Source organism: Andrena cerasifolii, chromosome 14 (genome assembly GCF_050908995.1).
Source record: "Andrena cerasifolii isolate SP2316 chromosome 14, iyAndCera1_principal, whole genome shotgun sequence".
NCBI classification, from domain to species: domain Eukaryota; kingdom Metazoa; phylum Arthropoda; class Insecta; order Hymenoptera; family Andrenidae; genus Andrena; species Andrena cerasifolii.
In genome coordinates this window covers 7,570,739-7,590,128 of record NC_135131.1, presented here as the reverse complement: position 1 = coordinate 7,590,128, position 19,390 = coordinate 7,570,739, and the positions used below count along the sequence as shown (strand labels likewise).

Genomic DNA, 19,390 nt, shown 5'->3' with positions numbered 1-19,390 from the left:
TATGAACAAATCGTTTCATGTCTCATTCTATCCCCGGCCCGCCATTCGTTTCAATCAATTCGACCCGCTCGGAATACGGTATTTATCAAACATCCAGCCCCGTATTATTTCCAATATTTACACCCAAAATATGATTTCAAATAGATCTTGGTCATACCGTTCACAGAAGAGAGGAGAGAGAGAGAGAGAATCGCATCACCATCGGCCGTTCACGAGCCTCTCTAGGTTAGGTGTCCCCATCGTGGCGCGCGGCTCTGTGTTGAATGTGTGTCGCGGTGAACGACGCTGTATGGAGAACCGAGCGAGTGGGGGAAAGTCGGCCGCGGAAGAGGGGAGACGACGGTACGGTAGACCGAAGACTCGTTTCGGCGGTGTGGTGGGGGCCACGGGGGTCCAGGCATGGAGAGGGCGCAGTTCCGCGCTATCCTCCGTATCGTTGACACGTCCTACGAAAAGAGTGCGGAGTCAGTCGTTACGTTTCCATCTGTCGCGGCTCGTCTCACCCAACGGCCCACGAGTCACAGTTCTCTCGCCCCCGAGTAATTCTGCCCTCCCTCCCAGGTCCTCGAAGGCTCCTCGCAGTTTGCCAGCCGTTCCTTGACGCGCGAACGGGAGACGCGCCTCTCCCATTTCGAAGATCGCGCGTGCATTGGACAGTGCGCGTCAGCCCGAGCGACCGTTTGGTCGCCGACTTTGAAAACAATCCAGATCGCGCGTTCCAAACCGTCGACAGGCTGCGTTTGACAGCGCCATCGATCGGTCGTAGCCTCGATCGTACCCGTTCACGTACCTCTTGTGCCGTGCACGCGTCGGGACTGTCCGCGTAAAACAGTGGATTTTGTGAGTTTCGTGCGAGCGTGACATTCCCCTTCGACCCGAGCAGCGGACATTTCAACGATGCTGTCCACCAGCTGCGTGCTCGCCACGGTTCTCGTGATCGCCGCCGCGACAAGAAGCATCGCCATCCAGACCATGGACGCCAAAATCCGCGACGACTCCGACTTGTCACAGGTAACGATGCTTTTTTAACACTTCAGTCGCGTCCCAGCGGAACACTTTCGCTTGGGGCACGGTGAATGACGCTCGAACGGGCATTGTGTACATACGTACAGTTCCCGGACGGTTTGCCATTCAACTTTCCTGGAAAAAGAACGGTCGTCGACGAACGACAGCCGTGTATTCGAGCCGTGGAATGTTTGTGCGCCCGTCAATGTTTTGCCCGTGACCTTCTCTAGTGCCGGGCTCTTGGCACAAGTTTTAATATAATCTCGCGGAATATTTTGCGATCTATGGGAATTCGCGGGAATAGATGGAATTACGAAATCAAAGATGGCGTCTGGTCAACGGCACTAACGGCCCGCAAAGGTTACTTTAAATTTACCGGGCGTAATCTCGTTAGAGGCCGTTGTAATCGAATTTTTATTGGTATCATTTTTTCATTAACGTTGTTCTGCGCAGCGATGAAAGTAACGGCGGAGTTTCTGACGCGAATACTACGTTCGAAAGAGTAGAAAATTAGTTTAGGCTTTTTTTTTTTAAAGGTTTAATTGAGTTTTTTCGTTACTTTCCTCCGTTTTTTGGTTTTCTTGGAACTCTCGTGTCGTTTTGGATTTTCTTTACTCAGAAAGATTGGTCTTTTGGTTTCGCGTAATACGTCACGAACACTTCCATCGAAATCGTATCACGTACAATTCACGACCGATTCTGCGCTTAAGCGCTCCGAAGTGTACATAATTAATTTCCTTTTATGTCGCCATCGAATTGCCAATAGAATCGATAACAGGGTTTTTTGTCGATGTGAGTGAATCACTTAATTTTAAGACCCCTCCAGTGCTAACCTTTATAGGCGAGGTTTACGCATCGTCTCGGATCATTCCGTTAATTAATGACGTAATAAAGGAGGGTCGGGCTAACATAAAATCGTGAGCCTCTCGACTCTTTGCGTTACCTTATTAAATGGACGTCCTTTCTTGCCCGCCTCTTTCTTACAAATTTTCCTTTACAAGGAGTCTTTGAAATTTTATTTGCAATAGAAGACAAGCTTTATTACAAGATTTAGTATTTTTTCAGTATTCTCTCCTTCTTTCTCCTTTCATAATAAAAGGGATACCAATCACATCATGGAACTAAATTTTCAAGTCACAGTAGAAAAAAATAGAATGATAGTTTCAATTGGCAGTTCTATTGCACAGTCTGCTATTTAACAAATCTTTCATTTTATTCGCAGAAAAGCCCACTAACATCAACTGTATTCTCGTGCAAAGAATCATAATATCACTTACAATTACAATTCTTTGCGTAAAAAAAAATGTATCGATCACAACGAAACTTGTATCACCAAAGATGATCCTGGGCAGGTTAAAGTGTTTAATCCGCTAGTTGATCCAATCAATTTATCACACAATAATTTCGCCAAACACGATTTCTCGCGCGCGTTGATCGGATCTCGTCATTTCAATAAAAACGTTTAGTTAATGGACTGATCTATAATAAATCCCCGGGGATCCCGTCGGCGGCTTTGAATTCATCGCAGTGAATATTACAATAATGCGTATCCAGGTTCGAAGGCAGGGCGAAACGGGTCCCACCCACCAACTTGTTGCTGCGACAAAAATCGTCAGGACGTTTTCGCTCAAGGCTAGTTTCAGCTCCGATCGATCTGGCAAACTACTTGCCTAGCGAGCACGGCAGTCGAAAACTCGATTTTCCCGGCTTTTATTTCGTTCCGCTCACGGCTCGAACTTCCGCGATTCTTTTTATCGGCGGAAATGTGATTTAACGCGTTTAATCTTTCCCTCTTTTGCGCGCGGCGCCCGCGAGCGCGAGGAACTTGTAATTTCGTTTCCTCCACTGTTATTAACACGTTTCGGCTCATTTGTATGGGGTGGAAACGTTCTTTACTGCGGTTCTGCGTCACGCATCCAACTCGATTTACAAGTGGTGGGCGTCCCGTTTCATGTAACTAAGAAAATAACGATTCCTGGTCCTAGTATGTGGGACAGAATGTATTTCTAAAAGGCTTCGTTGTCGAGAAGTCATACCAGTGAATAGAAACTTTCGAATGGACTTTGTAGAGAATCATTTTTACGCTATCGTGTAAGACCACAAAAGTGCGGCTGGGAAGCGATGTGCTATATTCTGGTAGGCTTGAGAAATGCAGAACCGTGACAGTTTTTATGTTATTTCAATTTTAAGTGTCGCGAAACATTCATCATCTTCACGTATTGGCAATCCATAATTCATTAGTACCGTTTACATTCGCAGATCGTTCAATACTTTGCGCATGTACAGTTCAAAACAACGTGAAATTGACAATCGATGAATTCTTAACCACCCTCGCGGTAAAATGCTTCGATTGCATCAATTTAAGTAACAGATTACGGAACGGAAGCGCCATTGGATTTCAATTCATCATTTTGCTATGAAGAAAAACGCGAATTTGCCGCGTGAGACAAGTTGCACTTTTCCCGTTCCTTGGGTGGAAAGTGGCAGCGTTACGCGGTCGCCGCGTAACTAAAACGGCCATTGCCAATGTCAAAGTCGTTCTCCGCTCCCTGTCCCTCTTTTCCTCACTGACTCTCAGCTTCTGCCAGCAAGTGGCGGCCTTGCCTTTCACTCTTTTTTTTCGTACACTGCCTACGTTAAGTCCCGCTAAGTTGTTCCATTCATGCCGAAGACTGCAGGTGCAGGCAGGTGAACTGGTCTGTTGCGCACTAACACGCTCGCTACGATAACGACCCTGCCGACCTTCGAAGGTTCTTCTCGATATTAACCCTTTGCCCCGACAGGTACCGCCCTCGCGCACAGCAAACTTTAAAGAAACCTTTGAACCACGATTTTTATTAAACTTGGTAAAAATGGAAGAGCTCGGTGAATTCGTAGGATCAAATGAATGGCCGGCTATAAAATTATAGGAACTTCGAATTTATGGAATTTATGCTTGTTTCGGAGAATTCAAAGAATCTAGAGAATTGTTTGCTAAAATTCAAGTGTTACGCGAAAACTTAATACAAGTTTCGTGTTTTTGGTAACAGTTGTATGAATAGAAAGTCGAAATGGATTTTCTTTCTGCCTGGTATTTCGTGATTAGAACACATGGAATTTTCTTTCCCGTCTCCCTGGAATGTTTCCTTCAAAATTTAAAAAAAAAATGGAAGGTCGAAACTTCCCTAACGATACTCTAAAATTCGGCGTATTTTCAAACATGAATTTTTTATGTGTGTTGCTGTTACTGCGCGGAATCGTTCGATTGCCGAATTTTCTCGAATTTAAACTACCTATCGGACGTACCTAGTCTAAAATGGAAAAATTCATGTGGCTCCGGGACGTCGTTATTCATGCTCTGTTGAAAATACGGCGCGCTGAAAATTTCGGTTGGCTAAACATCGCAGCAGACTGTTGCGTATCTACATTATAAAAAGAATGACTCAGAAATGCCTGCGTTATTTTGCTATTTTTGTTACAAATGCCTGAATTTTACAAGAAGTTTAATTGCAACGAATTGTGCTCAACAAGAATATAATTATTTTCCCTGCTCCATTCGTTACTGGCAACGTGACCTAAATAATTAACCGCCCAAGTGCTGTTAGAAGTAGCAGAATGAGGGAATAGCTGAAAGAGGAATCATGGTACCGGATGTGATTTTTTCTACCGGCGACAGATGGTCTTCAGAGTTCTGGAACGTAAGGAACTCTCTCGTATCTAGAAGTCGTTTCGTCCCGGAGGCGGACCGTATGTCGACCACGGGATTCTCGAGTTTTCTTTTCCCCCCTACCATCCAGATACCCTGCGTGTTATTATATCTCCATGGAAATTCGATTTCCACTGCTCCCTCTATTACACAAGTAGACTCCCGAAACAAGGGCTAGAACAAGTACCATTTACCTCTTACTCACGAATTCGTAGTACCTTCGGTATCCACCTTACAACCGAACTTGTATTCATAATTTTTTCACGGGACCGCGTTTCCCGGTTTTGAAGCACCTCTGTGTACCGTAGCGCGATTTCGTTGGTCCCGCGCTGTTCTCCGTTTACAATGCGCCACGGAAGGTATTTTCGCGCGTCAGGTGTTCCTTTCGTCCCTGGTCTTTTACCCGGCGACTTTGTACAACATTTGCGTACGCCCCGAGTTCTGTAACTAGCTTCGATTCGTTCCGAGGGAGCAGCGCGGCCCCCGATGCTCGAAATTAAGGCAAATATTTTCCCAGGGGAAGTAGCGGAATTTGCGCGAGCTGGCTGTGCGAGCGAGCGAGCGGTGAGGGCAAGGCTTCTTCGGCTGGTCGAACGGCGACTTGAGGTGAACGAACAGTGCAGGGCAACCGTTGCTCTCCCCAGCCTCTCTTCTCTCCTCTCGGCGATGCTCATTCGATCCTCCCGCGGCTCTACCGGATATTTTTAACAAGCGGTTCGTGCTGAGACGAAACAATGCCGCCACAGTGGGCCCCGCTGTGCACGGCGCGCTTTTATACACACTGGGCTCCGTGCACGCGATACATCGCCCCCGCGAAAGGAGCAGCTTTTCCCACGGATCAGCGTTCGAAACGAGGAAACGCGCGTTTCCCTTCGTTCGGCTGTTCGTTAAGTAGCCATTCTGCGCAGATAGGCCGATAGGAGCGCAATAAGCACCGCGCACTTCGCTTTCCCGCTTGTTAAACGGAATTTGCGGTCGTTCCTTTATTGCGAGCACTAAGCGCGCGCGCACCTGTGCGCACTGCGACAGCGATGCTTTGTTTAAACGAGGGGAATGATAGTTTGTTTAGCATTGAACGTTTCCGATAATGCTGTGCCCAATACGAGGAGAGATATAAATTTCTGCCGGTTTGGGGGTTGTACGAATGTTCCTAGGAATTATTACTTTCTACTCTGCCACTTTTATATTCGTATAGATGTTTCTCTTTCGCGGCACCTACCGTGACTTTGAGCAACAAAAGATGCACTACTTGTAATCATCAGGAGGAACTGAATTTTATTCCAAGGTAGTTATGAACTGGGATATTCATAGTTCATATTTCTTCTAGACAGGTAGAGGATCCCCTCGTTACGAATTCATGATCGTCGGCCTCTACATCGCTCTTCGTGCTTCCCTATTATTTCTAATCAAATACACCAGTGTAACACAAAGATTCCCCGGAACTCTCCACACACTTATAATCACCACGAAGGAACGTTCCACGTATCAAAAGGAGATTCCACCTTTTCGCTCGCGTAAAGTGGTCGCGGTACGTATCGCCCTATCGGAGGGAGTCTTCTTCAAGGGGATGGCCGAGGCCACGAATCCATCGATCCTTGGAGCCCACGTACATCCGGGATTGAGCGGTTCGGGGCATCATAAACGCGCGCGCTTTCGCGATACATCCGTCGTTCGTATCGGGACGATAGCGGGAAGGACGTATCACGAAAACTGGAACAATACGTCGCGTAGGTGCCCCGGGGCAGCTGAAGAAGCTACCAGTCGCGTTACTCGTAAAATATGGAAACCCATAAAGATCAGCTCTAGCTGCCCCTCTCCTCCTTCGCCCCTCCTTTCGTGCGCCGTGTTAGCGAAAAGGCGTCCGGGAATTTTCCGAGTGTTTCTCGTCCTTCTTTGTTCTCCCCCTTCTCTCTGTCTCCGTTAGCCCTCCTTGGGGCTTTTTCCTCCTTTCCCGTCTCCATAAGGCACACAACCCACACCCACACACGAGCGAGCTCGTCGAATTCGTTTCTTTATTTCGCTCGGTCGAGCATTTTTCCTGGCGCCAACTTTTGCCGCGTCCTTTCCTCATAGTCGCCGCGTGTTTCTACAGCCCGGAGGGATTTCCCTTTCAGAGGGAAGAAAAGCCTCTGTGTGTATATACGTACGGGGCGCACTGCTTTGCCGTGCAAAACGCGCCAACAGGGAGTCGGGGCGAAGAAAAGCCGGCGGCCTCGCGTTTCCGAGTGTCGACTTGGGGGAAAAAGGTGGGGCGGGCCACGATTGCTCGAAGCCCGATCGGTAATCACATATCCCGAGGAGGTTCGCAGGAGTTGTTGAAACTGAACTATCAGCAGCGGAACTTTACTTCCTCCCGCTTCTTTGCTGTTGTCGTTTCGAGAGGGCTTTGGCGAAGTCTTGTAATTGCGGGGATGGCACGGGGTCCTCGCGAAATCAGGGTTCAACAGAGAAGGGGGTGGTTTCTGGTGGAGACGTTGAACACACGGGTCGTTTGTTTTGCACTATGCAGGATAAGTTTGGGATCGATTGGTGATAGAATTTATAGGGGCAGTTCAGTTTTTGATGGAAGTTAATCTGTTCTCTGCTGGCCATTGTTACCCGTGTAATTGCGACTGATGCGTGCACTGGGAATATCTATCGATCTTAGACGCATCGAAGGTCGTGGTAATAGGTTGCTTGGCTTGTATTTGTCAAGATCAACATCACTATGTGCCGCTGCAGCTCATGACGTTCAATTAGGTGTATGCAGAGTCTCTACGTGATCGAGCACTTAAGTTCGATTGGTATTAAATAACTTGGTCCGATGAATGGCATATCTTTGAACGTGTGTTTATGTAACATTCGCCAATAACGAGAACAAAACATTGTGCAGAACGAAGTAAGGTATTTGTAATAAATAAAATCGCGAGTCTTCGTAATTTGCGATCGGGCGAAATCGAATCGACTGTTTCTTTAATCGTTAGAACTGTAAATCGCGTCCCTTCCCCGTTTATTGGCAGACGTCGGAAACGCTCCACGAATTTTCGTTTAATTCGCTATGTCTGATATTACGAGCTTCCCTTTATTTCACGCGAGATTTTCTATCGTTATCTCGAGCGAAGTTCAGGCTGACAGAATACTGATACACTCGAAAACGTATTTCTGCTGCGCACTTACGTCTTGAAATAAAATCGGGCAATTGAGTCGGTTAATTATACGAGCAGCGCGCAAGAAGCTCACTCGAGAGGCGGGCTGCAATTGAAATGTGACTGTACGGATACAAAGGGCGACGAGCTTGGCGGGCTTTCGTAAGAAAACTCAATTTCGGAACGAGTCGCGTCGTCTCCGCCCCACGAATTTACGAATTCTGCTTCTGTGTCGCTAAACTTTACGGCCGTACGAACGTTTAAGGAGTAACTCGCCCCTTTAGTTTTAGGTTTTAATCTGGCGGAGCTCGCGAACGCCCGCCAGCCTGAATTCTTGACTTAATAAGCGGTGATCCGCGAGGTGGTAGAAGTAGAATGGAACTAACGCTGGAAAAATTTCAACGGAGCATTAGAATTTTTAATTCTGATTGGCTTCAACGCCTGCAAAATTCTTGAATTATTGGCGATGTGCTCTGAGAGAGCGGTGGAATTTTAATCTAAAAAAAAAGATAATTAAAATCTGCTCGAAATAAAGAAAACGAAAGCTAAAAATTGAAGCTTCATTTTACAAAGTGGTCGAAGGTAGCTTCTTTTAAATTCATTCTATCTACGGTAACGCTAAGTCTATTCTACGGTTCACCCAAACTCATCCACTTCTGACAGATCCAATTTCACCCAGTTTCCACGCAAAAATATCATCCGCCGCACGTTTTGGAGCAAACTCACTTTCTCCAATCTTTTTCGTTCTTCTCCAACCGCACAGTCCTATCTCTGATCGGTACGAAATAAAATCGAGCTCCTAGGTTCAACGTCAGCAAGAGTGCAACTCCATTTTCAACAGTTTTTGAGTTATGACTCGTAATATACGCAAAATAATTATACATCGTTTGATGCAAATCCAATAACAAACGAGTGATTTATTACAAATTTTCAATCCGCACCCACTTCGTGCAATATTTTTGTTTTGGGCAGCTCCAGATTTGAAAAATTCGCCAAATTCGAAAAAATATATTCTTTAATCAGTGTTCTCTTTTTAATGTTAAGTCAAAGCAATAATTTTATAAACAGTGCTTTTTCTAATTTACTCCAAGTGTTGTAAAGATGGAGCTGCATTACTCTTGCTGCAAGGTCCTCAATTGAGAGCGACAGGTAGAGTGTTAACTGCCCCCTTTGACACGATTGCGCGGTGGAAAACAGGGGTACCGAGGAATTATGCATGAGAGACGAAGAAATCGAGCCTGTGGGACACAGTTACGAATTCCATTGAAAGGGTGCCGTAACCTACGTTCATCCGGTATGCGCTCGGTACACTTTGTTACGCGCCCGCCACCAGGCAGGTTATAATACGCGTCGATGTAAATTATATAAGTGATACGCGCTATACCTACGCCAAGCCCACCGTCTCCTGGAATACCAGCACAATGCGTCCCCGTGATATAATGGGCATACCGCCGCGACTTCTGGAACATTGGTTAAACTTTCCAGCCCGCTTTTTGGATAGGGAATTCTTTATGGCCGCGGTGAATCTATGCCCGAGCTTTGTCAACGTTCCCTGGCCCGTGGACGCTATCGACCACTGGGCAGCTGAATAAAATTCACGAATCTTCGAATTCTTACCGGCGAGACTCAATTAAGTTCTCGTGTGGCCGAGGGATTTGCAAAAGCGCGATTCCTTCGGGGAGGACACATCGCGGAAGTATTTTGCATTTCACTTTAACTTGTTTACTATTCATCTGTGTTATTGGTAGGCATCCTTATTTAATTTTCATTCGACGAGGCATTGAATTATTCAAACGCTGTCGCGAAAAATAGAGTTGAACTCAATTTATGGGCGGTTCTGTGAAGTTACAAGTGTTCCCTAAGGAGGCTTGAATGTTAAGGCGTGCAAAATGAATCGTTGTTGCGATTAGTTAATTGCGTTATTTGGAAAATGAATCTCGAAAATCTGATCGTTTATATTCATACGCTGTGCCGTTGAAATTCTACCCGCAGATTATATCGAATTGACGTTCGCTTCGTATACCGTCGTTATGGAAGTCATTATAGGGCGAGATTATGGAGTATCTGGTGTTACGAGGTGTCTTATAGTAGGGTACTTCCAGACGATGGAAACGAAAGCTATCGTCTTACGAGTAATGTCGCGGGATTAAAAAAGATTGAGCTGCAGGAGATCGAGTAGCATACTGTTTCGTCATTGTTAGCCTTGGTAGGCAGCTGCCTTTCCTGGTCCTTTGGATGTATAAAGGTGAAATCAGACGGCCCGTGGATCGGCGAGCCGGCTAGGCTCGTCCAGGCTCGCGAATCGACGATCCATGAGCGTTCTCACGGCGCGTGGGCTCGGCAAGTCTGCCAAGCTCGCCGATCCACGCGCCGTCTGATTCCACCTTAAGAGATTCTGTCGTCAGCGTTACTGACAACTGTTATTTCGACACGTAGAAATTGATATTTAAGAATTTCCAAAGATTTAGCAAATTTGCTTTAGGGAACTTAAACTTCTGTGCTTGATTCACTTTAGAATCAATGTTAATCGGCATACAAAATATTTGAGTGGAAGAATAGTAGAGGTTTCTAATAATCAAGGTTCTATTTGACACTTCATCGACAGAGTCACAAAAAATTCCATATTTCCAGTTTCGATACACATATTTGCGCATCTGCGAATGTAACTGTATTTTTCACATAAAAATTGGCGGAATTCGAAAGAGATTAGGGTGAAATAGAGAAGGTTCTCGAATGTAAGATAGGACAGCTCTGCAACTGAAGGTTTAATAAATCACAGACTGTCTCCGATGTGACTAACTTTCCTTCCCCTAGCACGTGCCTCTGCTACGTCTACACGAGCATTCATTGGCATGGCGTGGAAATTCATCGTGGTCACTAACTATTCCGAACTGCCGATCCTTTCTGCATGCTACTCCAACTATCTTAAACTGTCAATACACTGCTTACCCCCACAGACCGTGGACCCTGACGCGAAAGTTTGCCCGCGGTAACGCGAGAAACTGGAGGAAATCGAGGGGACCTAAAAATCCGATTGCATTTTGGGGAGCTTTTGTTCGAGAAGTTCCAAGCCCGACAATAAAAGCACGCGGAATTTTTCGCGATGTTGAACTAGCGCTAGATTCCAATTAATTTTCAGAATTCCGCGAACCCCTTGAAAAGCTCCTGTAGCGAAAAAGCCACCCCTCGAGCTTTCAAGAGGTGCCCCATTTTTAACAGGACATAGAATCGTGCGGGGTTTGTCCTTTGATAGCGAACTTGAGGTTTCAGAGGTCCCCCTACATGTTTGTCAAGGAAATTCGTTTGATGCCTTGGGGGGTCGTTACGTTTAACGTAATCGGGGGCCATTACGAATGCAGATGCAATCTCTGGTATCACTGCTACGATACGAATGAGCGGCAATTCCATGTATCGATCAAACGTCTGAAGCGAGAACGAAAGAAGGGAAATCATTCTCCTTCCAGCATGTTATTAGGAGTTTTTGCATGTTACGATCTGACCACCCGTAATAACATAATAATGCGTTTAAGACTTATCTTCATATAATAATGCGCCAGTTCCTAATCTGAGAAATTAAATCTTAATACATGCGCATGGCGGAGAGGTCGTCGCCGGCTAAAAAAGCTACGTTAGGTCGTGACAAAAATATTTTCGCCCAAGGCTGTGTAAAAATTAACGTGGCTCGTTAATATTAATATCCGCGTTCCTTCGCGTTCGGCGCATAAAGCCGCGCAGCGGTTCGTTAGGTACTTATATTCTCAGGAAGATTCGTGACGTTTGAAGTGGCGTAATTTTTTCACAATAGCTTCGCAATGTCATAGGCTGTTCCAAAAATCTCGTTCAGCGAAGTTGAGTGAAAAATAAATGTATCGACGACATTATTATACACATTTCAAGTGGCTGTATTGTAGAAGCATACTTTCTTCGTTCTCAGATCTTATTTCTTTCATGCTAAAGATGGTTTCGTCTTATTATATCTGTTCCATCGACAATGCCTTTATTTCTGTACTTACTGCAACCATTAGAATCCACTATTCTCGAAATTAATTTTACATCCTCTACCTAACTTAATATATTCACATCTTTCCTGTCAGCTTCGCGATATATTAAGTCCGTATTTCACGAGCTTTGAACGGACATTCTAGCTGCAGTTGTCAATATTTCATGTTCCTTTATATTTCTATTATTACCGCGCGATCCAAATTCATTTCGGTGTATTTCCTTCGTGTAACCCGCCCGTGGAATTCTATTTCCTTGTTACCACGTACAAGCCGATAACAAATATCCCAGCTAACTTCACCTGTAATACCTTCCCCGTTGCAAAATCCCTGCCAGACCTCTCCAGCTTCTGAAAATGTATGTAACGAGGCCATTAAGGCTATTTCGAAACATCGCGAAATATCTCGAATCGTACTTCTCGTCACCGGTATCGAATACCGATAAAAAAAACCTATGACAGTTACCTAATGAAAACGAAGGTGACCTGGCTGTCTCGTCAACCATTTCATCCGCTCAAAAATGTACAAATCCGAGGATTGCGGAGAGATCTCAGGCAACACTGTGTAATTCAAAAGTACGGCGAGCAAATCACGCTGCGCCAGCCGGGCGTCGCGGGCAAATTATTTTCAAACACTCGTTTGCGATAATAATTCTTCCGTGCTTTCGTACTTTTCTATGCATGGAGCACGGCGAGAAGGGTGGCTGCCCGTATGACGAAGAGAGCGCCGAGAAATTACGCTTTGTTCCCCGAATCTACACCCGCCGCGGCTCGTCCATTCGCAGGGACAAACTTCGCGTGCCTGCGCGATGAGTCAATCTCACAGCATTCGCCGCTGCTGGATAGTTTAAGTGCTATAATTACTCGAAACCGAGAACGCTCAAGCTGCTTCGGGGATAGAATGAAAGGAGCTGGTTACGTTTCGTCGCTTCGTTCCGCCGATGATCCAGCTTCGTGGCTCCGCTGGGCCCTGCTAACGATGACGTTACTGATAAATACGAATAGTTAGCCGTAGTTTGGAGTTTTGACAGTTTAGGCAGTTCGGCCGTAGATCAGACCATTAACGCTCGCAGGTGTTGAGAAGATAGCTTGTTTTTAAGAGGAACTTTGAATGATTCGGCGCTGGAGAAGCTGGCTTTTCTGTGAATTACTTTCTCGGTGAGATAGGGGTAGCTATGTGGATAGTTTGTTACTGGGTTTGCGAAAGAAAGGCGGGTGGTAATGAGTTGATAATTAATTGCACAAATTTAGTTGCTTAAGTCGGGTAATAATCGAATAGTCCCTGAAAAATGATCGAATATCTCCATAGTACGGTAGCGAAGTGATGGATTCGACTGAGGAGACGTTCAGAATCTTTCGGAATATCTCGCAGTGGCTTCCTTTATCTCCTAATAAATCCCAGTTAACACTAGAAGCACGGGCTACGAAGAAACGACTCATTAATTTTGACGATTCTATAGACTCATGGGTGGCATGATAAAGACACCAATGTGCAGTTGAACCAGGCATACCGTGTACAGAATTCATTAAGTCCACTTTTGATGAAGCGCGTGGCGTCACGGTGAAATTTCGTGAAAGCTGCAGAAAATGTGTGAGGCGTGGGTGGCGACTACTTCCCTGACCCCGGCGGCTGCCTTCACGTCGGTCAAAATATCTTCCGCGAAGGCTAATTGGCAGAAACGAAGTGTGAACTATGCATGGGGGCATCGTTGTACGGTGTCAGAGCTCTAGCGAGGTGTGGGTGAGGATGGGGTATGATTACCTCCTCAATTACCGCTCAATGCTATCCTCTTCGCATAATTCATAACATCATATATACCCTGAACGAGATTCATTCAATCCTCTTTCTGCAGTCCGTGAAAGTGAAATTTCACGCTATTCCACTCTGTTCTCTTTTACGCGAAGAAACTTCTAATGACCATGCAATTCACTTTCTGTTGGTTAGTGTCACTACGCTTTTTTTCTGTAGTATGTTCTTTCGTTAGGAAGGAATTATAAATTTTACGAAATTACTTTTTCATAAATGGAAACCCTGCTGGAGTTGTAACGCATCGAGCAAGTATTGAATTATGCATGGATTATGCACTTGTTTGCATTCAAGACTTCTTTAGTTTCATTTTTCTTCATGGATAAGCTTCTGTGAATTGATTAGAGATTATAATTCGACTCATCTGGTTTCTATATTACTAAATTTTTCTGCTTTAATTGGTTTATAACGTATTACATTAAGTTTGTGTGTCTGTGTCGCACCAAACACCTTGGAGAAGGTGCGTCAATTATTCCATAAAACATTCGACTAGCACTGCATCAACGAAAGCATTAATAAAGGATTTATTTAGGATATAAGACTTCGAAATGAAGTCGTTCGTGACTTGACGATGGAAATACGAAAGTACGAGACACCCGTTGTGTGGTTATCGCGAAAGCAAAGCGAGGCGACGAGGATGGGATGCTCGCGCAATAGGAAGTGGTGGTGATTTCTAAATTATTTAGTCTAGACTAAAGTGTGTCATGATACGAGTCTCATCTACTAGCGTAGCCTGTCTCTAATTTACACAGCGAATATTATGCACACCACTTTCGCAAACACGATGATCGCGAGGAAATTCTTGTTTTCGAGAATACTACTGGTAGATAATTCACAGGATACAATTAATTTCTGTCATCGTAAAGGATAAAACATAAATCTACCTGGAATAGTTTTTACTTAGTTGGTACGCACAAGAAATGTGTAGTCAGCTATCGTCTTTAATGCCCAAGTCAAATATTCTGTTCTTAGTTGTCATATTTCCAAAAAGAAGCATTCGAACGATATTATCTACCTCGATGCAAAGTATGGACTCCACCAAGAATAAGCGTCTCGTTTCGATGCAAGGAAAGCTGTTTTCCAGGTTTACATTCAGCAGTATGGTCTGCATATAGTTTCTACTTATTTAGTTTTAAATATAGGTACCACAGTTTACCCCTCTTTCCCATCGCCACGTAATTCACTTCCTTCAACGTGGCCATATCGCATGAATAATTCTACACAAGTAGTACATGTCTAATATTACCTGTAAAGAATACTAAAAATTTCAGCAATACTGCGACGTCAGATTGAACGAATATAGGTCGACCCTTCATTTCCCTCCACTGAAATTCCAAATCTTTATTCGATTCTAGGTACGATTATCGATACTCTCGTCCATTTTTAACAAATTATATCCCCTATTTCCTTTCCTCGCTGCATTCCATCTTCTTTTGAAACCCCGATTCCTTCGTTATTACAATTCTTTCCCCAATCTCGCCCTTACACCAGGTCTCACCTGTGTTCTCGTGTCCCTTGACTTACCTTACACCTAGATCCTATCCTTTATACAAAAGCCAGTCGACGTTTCGACGGCAATTTGTGTAGTATACATACCTACGCGAGGGCAGGGCGACGCAAGGGGCCCATTTATGGTCAGACCTGTTTCAAGCAGATCCTTCTCCGATTTTGACCCTATTCCTGATGCTTATCCTCTCGAATACCAACTGAGCTCCTTTGTTGGTCGCCACGACACGTGCCAGTGTTAAGATGAAGCCTCCAAGTCTTTTCTTCTTCCTAGCCATGCAACATCACACTCTCTCTCCTTTACAATCGCTAAATATCCCCCACCCGAGATACCTGCTTTATGTACATCTATCTTAACGCACAGTAGTTTCCATTCCCTCTCGTCGAAGGTACGAACAAACATATCCTCATATCTGTCGCAAGTGTTTACCTCAGAACAAACGATTAATTCCCAGCACGATGCATTCAGCTCTGAATTCGGCGCGTTTGCAGCAGCGTTGGAATAGTTTTATGACACCATCGATCGCGTTCGCCAAACGCAGCGCGGACGTGCAAGCACGCGCCCGTTTTTCCCCCCTCGATGGGAGACAATTGACTCGAGCGAAGTAAAGTTAATTAAAGAGCACGTCTGGGATGGCCAAAGGAGACTGACACGGTTGGCAGCGAGGGATAGAGGGAAACGGGGAAAGGGAGAGCCCGCGTATTTCTCGCCTGGCACGGATACATGCACGGGTAACAGGGGCCCAGAGAAACAACTGCGATCAAACGAGACGTTTCGAACGCGCGTATTATCGTTTTTTCCTTTCGAGTTAACCCCTGATTATTGTCACGCGACACGTCATGCGAGACAGGGTACGGCGAGGGTGGAACACGAGGGTGATCGATACACAACGGGTCTCGCGAGGAAAAACCAACATGAAATCGCGTGCGTACACGCGGCGCCGTATCGCTGTCGTCTGGTGCGGCCGAAAAAAAAACGAGCCCGCGATTTATATGCTAATCGTAGAAGTTCCTCGGTGATCGCGTCACCAACGACGGCGATTCGTTCCGATTCACCTAACAAACAGCGCCCCAAACCCCCGCGGACCGCAATTGTCCACGCGTCCACGCTTCTACGACGAAGTTTGATTGATTCTCGGCTCGGCCGCGGGTAGAGCTTGAAAGAGCTTCCTCTTTGCGAATAAAGAGGCGAGTAGAAGACGTTTCGTCCGCGGTGATCAGGGTCGCGTGACGGTTTCGTTATGGGTGGCAGGGAATTCCGTTGTTGCTTGTAATAAGTGTGGTTAATGGGTGTAAAATCGAAGGTGATAGGGAAAAGGGGGGAAATTGCAGCAGGATTTCATCATTGGGAAGAAATGGCGGGAGGGAAAGTGTTTGAGTTAGAGTGTTTTATGGAACTGCGGGGTTTTCGAGTAATCGAGGTTCCTTCGTTGATCCGTGAGAGGAAAATAATTCAAAGAAATGTAGCGGCAGCTGTTCATACGTTCAGTGAACTCTGTGGTAATTTCTAATAATCACATATCTCATGCCTACTAATAATTTTTCATTCATAAATCTTTGTATTAATTTGCAGAGAGCTCTGTTGCGATTTTTGTTTGGCAGAAGTATTTCCGTCCTATCGTGCATCTGCTTTTAAATATATTTTTTTTCTGACACAAAAGGTGAATACTCATAACTCCGTCATTACATTTTTATCCATCGTCGTTAAATTAATGTGGTCGCCGGTAGCACGTCGCATCGAAGTCGAGACACGATCGAATCGGATCTACTCGTTCACGCGCCACCGTTATCGCGATTAAACTTGTTAGTTCAGCCGATATAAAAAGGACGGGGGAAAAAATATATATAAAAAAAGCACACGGCACGCACGCTGATTTCGTCGATATGCAAGGCAGTATAGAAACGAGATTGAATTTTACGTATGTTTTTTGACGTTCCGAGGTAAAATATAACGGGCGATCGATATCTGGGACGCCAAATGGATTTTCCTCGACAGATGTTTTTCACGTTATCGAACTGCGCGGGATACGTGGACGTTAATCCTGTTTGCAAAATTCTTTTGACTTCCGTTGGCCATTCTCCGCTTTGTGCCTGATAACTGTGGTATCGATTGTTTTATATATTCCTCCTCTAAATCTTGTAAAATATGAACGTTGGCGTTCTTCTGAAACACCAATGTTGTTCTATTCCTTCTGCTTGATTTATTTTGAAGTTAGAATGAATTTAATGCCGCTAGGCAGACAAGATGTGGATTTAAGCAAGGGTAAGGTTTAGGCGCGTGGAATTTTTTTGGGAATGTTTCCGTGCAGTAAGCGATGCGCATCTAATTTATGTTCACGCGTGGTTAATTAAGAGAAATGTTCCATAACGTAGCAATTTTGTCCAAGGGCAACGAAGCAGCGGCTGCAATTCCACAGGCGATTACTTACAATAATCTCATTCGCCGACAGGACGCAACGATTAGCGGATTATTAAATAAAGAGCTACTATTTCGTACTGTAAGTCCCGTTAAGTCCTTAACCAAGTTGCTTAGTCCGATTACAGGTTACTTGGGGCTACAACTTCGTGTAAACTTCCTCCACACTTCGCGCGACGAGTAGAGTACAGCATTATGGGCGCAGTAAACGAGAATGGAACAATAAATTTCTAGTAGAACGAGGTCCGACGTCCCTTGGTTGGACAAATTATTGTTTTACTCAAACGTAATTGCCGACCCAATATTCTGCTTGTGCAATATCAAGGAACACAAAAGGCGTTCTTCTAGAAACCATAAAATTTCTTTCCCTTATCTGGAAACCCAGAGATCGTTACCATTTCTTCAACAAACGAGAGACTCAAAGTGACGTTTAACAGACCTTCAGGAACCTGATCATTTTCCCCATTTACCTAACATTTCAGTCATTGACCTTCGAATTACCGAATGGAGGATCGAAAGTCCCGCTTAAAGAATTGAAGGCGACACACTTCTATCTTGATTGCGACTTCCGTGGCAGCAGTTTTTCACAGCAGCCCGTAAGAACAAAGAGATTCCGCTCGGGGTGGAGGCGAGATCGATACAGGTCTCCACTTGCGATCCTTCAGCTGGAGCACGCTCGATTCATCTTCCGTCTGACACGCGAATTATAAGCGTGCAAATGGAATGCCCCGCCTTACGTTGTTACGAAAACAACCGTGCAATCGTATCGCGAGCAATTCATTAGCATTAGACGCGAACTTCACGGACAGTGCGCATAAATTAAGCGTGTCCAACTGCCAACCCGGGCGGAAACGCGCGTTCGGCAGTGTATTTCGTCGCGGGCTCGAACGAGGGGGGTTGGCCACCGTTGCGGTACATACGCAAGAAATAACTGAGAAGTTTACGCGTTGTCTGTTGCGCCGCGGCTCTGCGAGATGAAAGAGCATTTTATGCACTTTTTCGCCCACCCAGCTGCATCGCATTGTAGCCGGTGTTCGTGCAGCGGCTGGTAAATACCGTACTCGTTACACGAGAGTATGTACTTGCTAGGTACTTCCTGGATGTGCTCGTGTAGCCGGCGATAGCTGGCTGTACTTGGGCCCCGCGTATAGCATCGACGCATCGATCAGTCGCTGCTTTGCGATGGAAATGCGTGATATCCCCCTACACAGGTCATCCCATCTAACTTTGTCGCCTCATGTAATTCTATTTTCAATCCCCTTTCTCTGGGCAATTCGCGTTTTTAGGTCGGGCGCAAATTTTAGGAAGCCATCGCGTGTGCCCCGGGCGAAGTGGAATTTGATAAATCGTTTTAAAGCCTGCGACCTGGTAGGGAGCTTAAGATTTAGTGGATTATTGGGTGCTTGAGATTTTGCGATGTATTCTGAAAGTAGCGATGAGACTTTGTACGCTTGGCAAAATGCTTTCTCGTTATACGGGGAAATTAAGAAAACTTGCCACTGAAAGAGCTCGCGTTAAATCTGATTAGGGGCTCGTAAATTTCAATCCTTTACAAAAGTCCGCCCAAGAGACTGGGGAGCCCCTTTTAGTTTCTCAGAGGAGTTTTATGATTTTCCTGGGGATGTCGTGCAATGAGCACACTTTTGTGTTTAGAAGCGTTCGAGCAGCGCGAATTATTACTGAACATCGGGGTGTTCGTTTCTCAGTTGAGTTTCAACGTTCTTTTTCCTCTTTTCAAATTCTCGAAGTCGATGAATTATTCCGAATTGCTCGAAGTTCGCGATACGAATGCTTCCGACACGGAAATGTTCGCGTTTTATTCGCGTCTCCTCTAAAGAAATTTCTGGAG

At 45.2% G+C, this 19,390-nt stretch overlaps 1 protein-coding gene across 4 annotated transcripts in view; it reads left to right on the top strand.

Annotated features, from left to right (window-relative positions):
• Nucleotides 1-400: 400 nt before the first annotated feature.
• Fas1 (fasciclin 1 Fas1 domain-containing) overlaps nt 401-19,390 on the top strand; it is a 276,409-nt gene continuing 257,419 nt past the window's right edge. For 2 of the 4 annotated variants that reach the window (XR_013087038.1, XM_076826168.1), the window contains exon 1: nt 401-1,011. Coding sequence is in view for 3 of the 4 variants with exons in the window: in XM_076826168.1 (XP_076682283.1) it covers nt 898-1,011 (114 nt within the window). In the remaining variant the exon portion in view is untranslated. The remainder of the gene's footprint in view (nt 1,012-19,390) is intronic. The other 2 variants (XM_076826169.1, XM_076826170.1) reach the window with 1 other exon arrangement.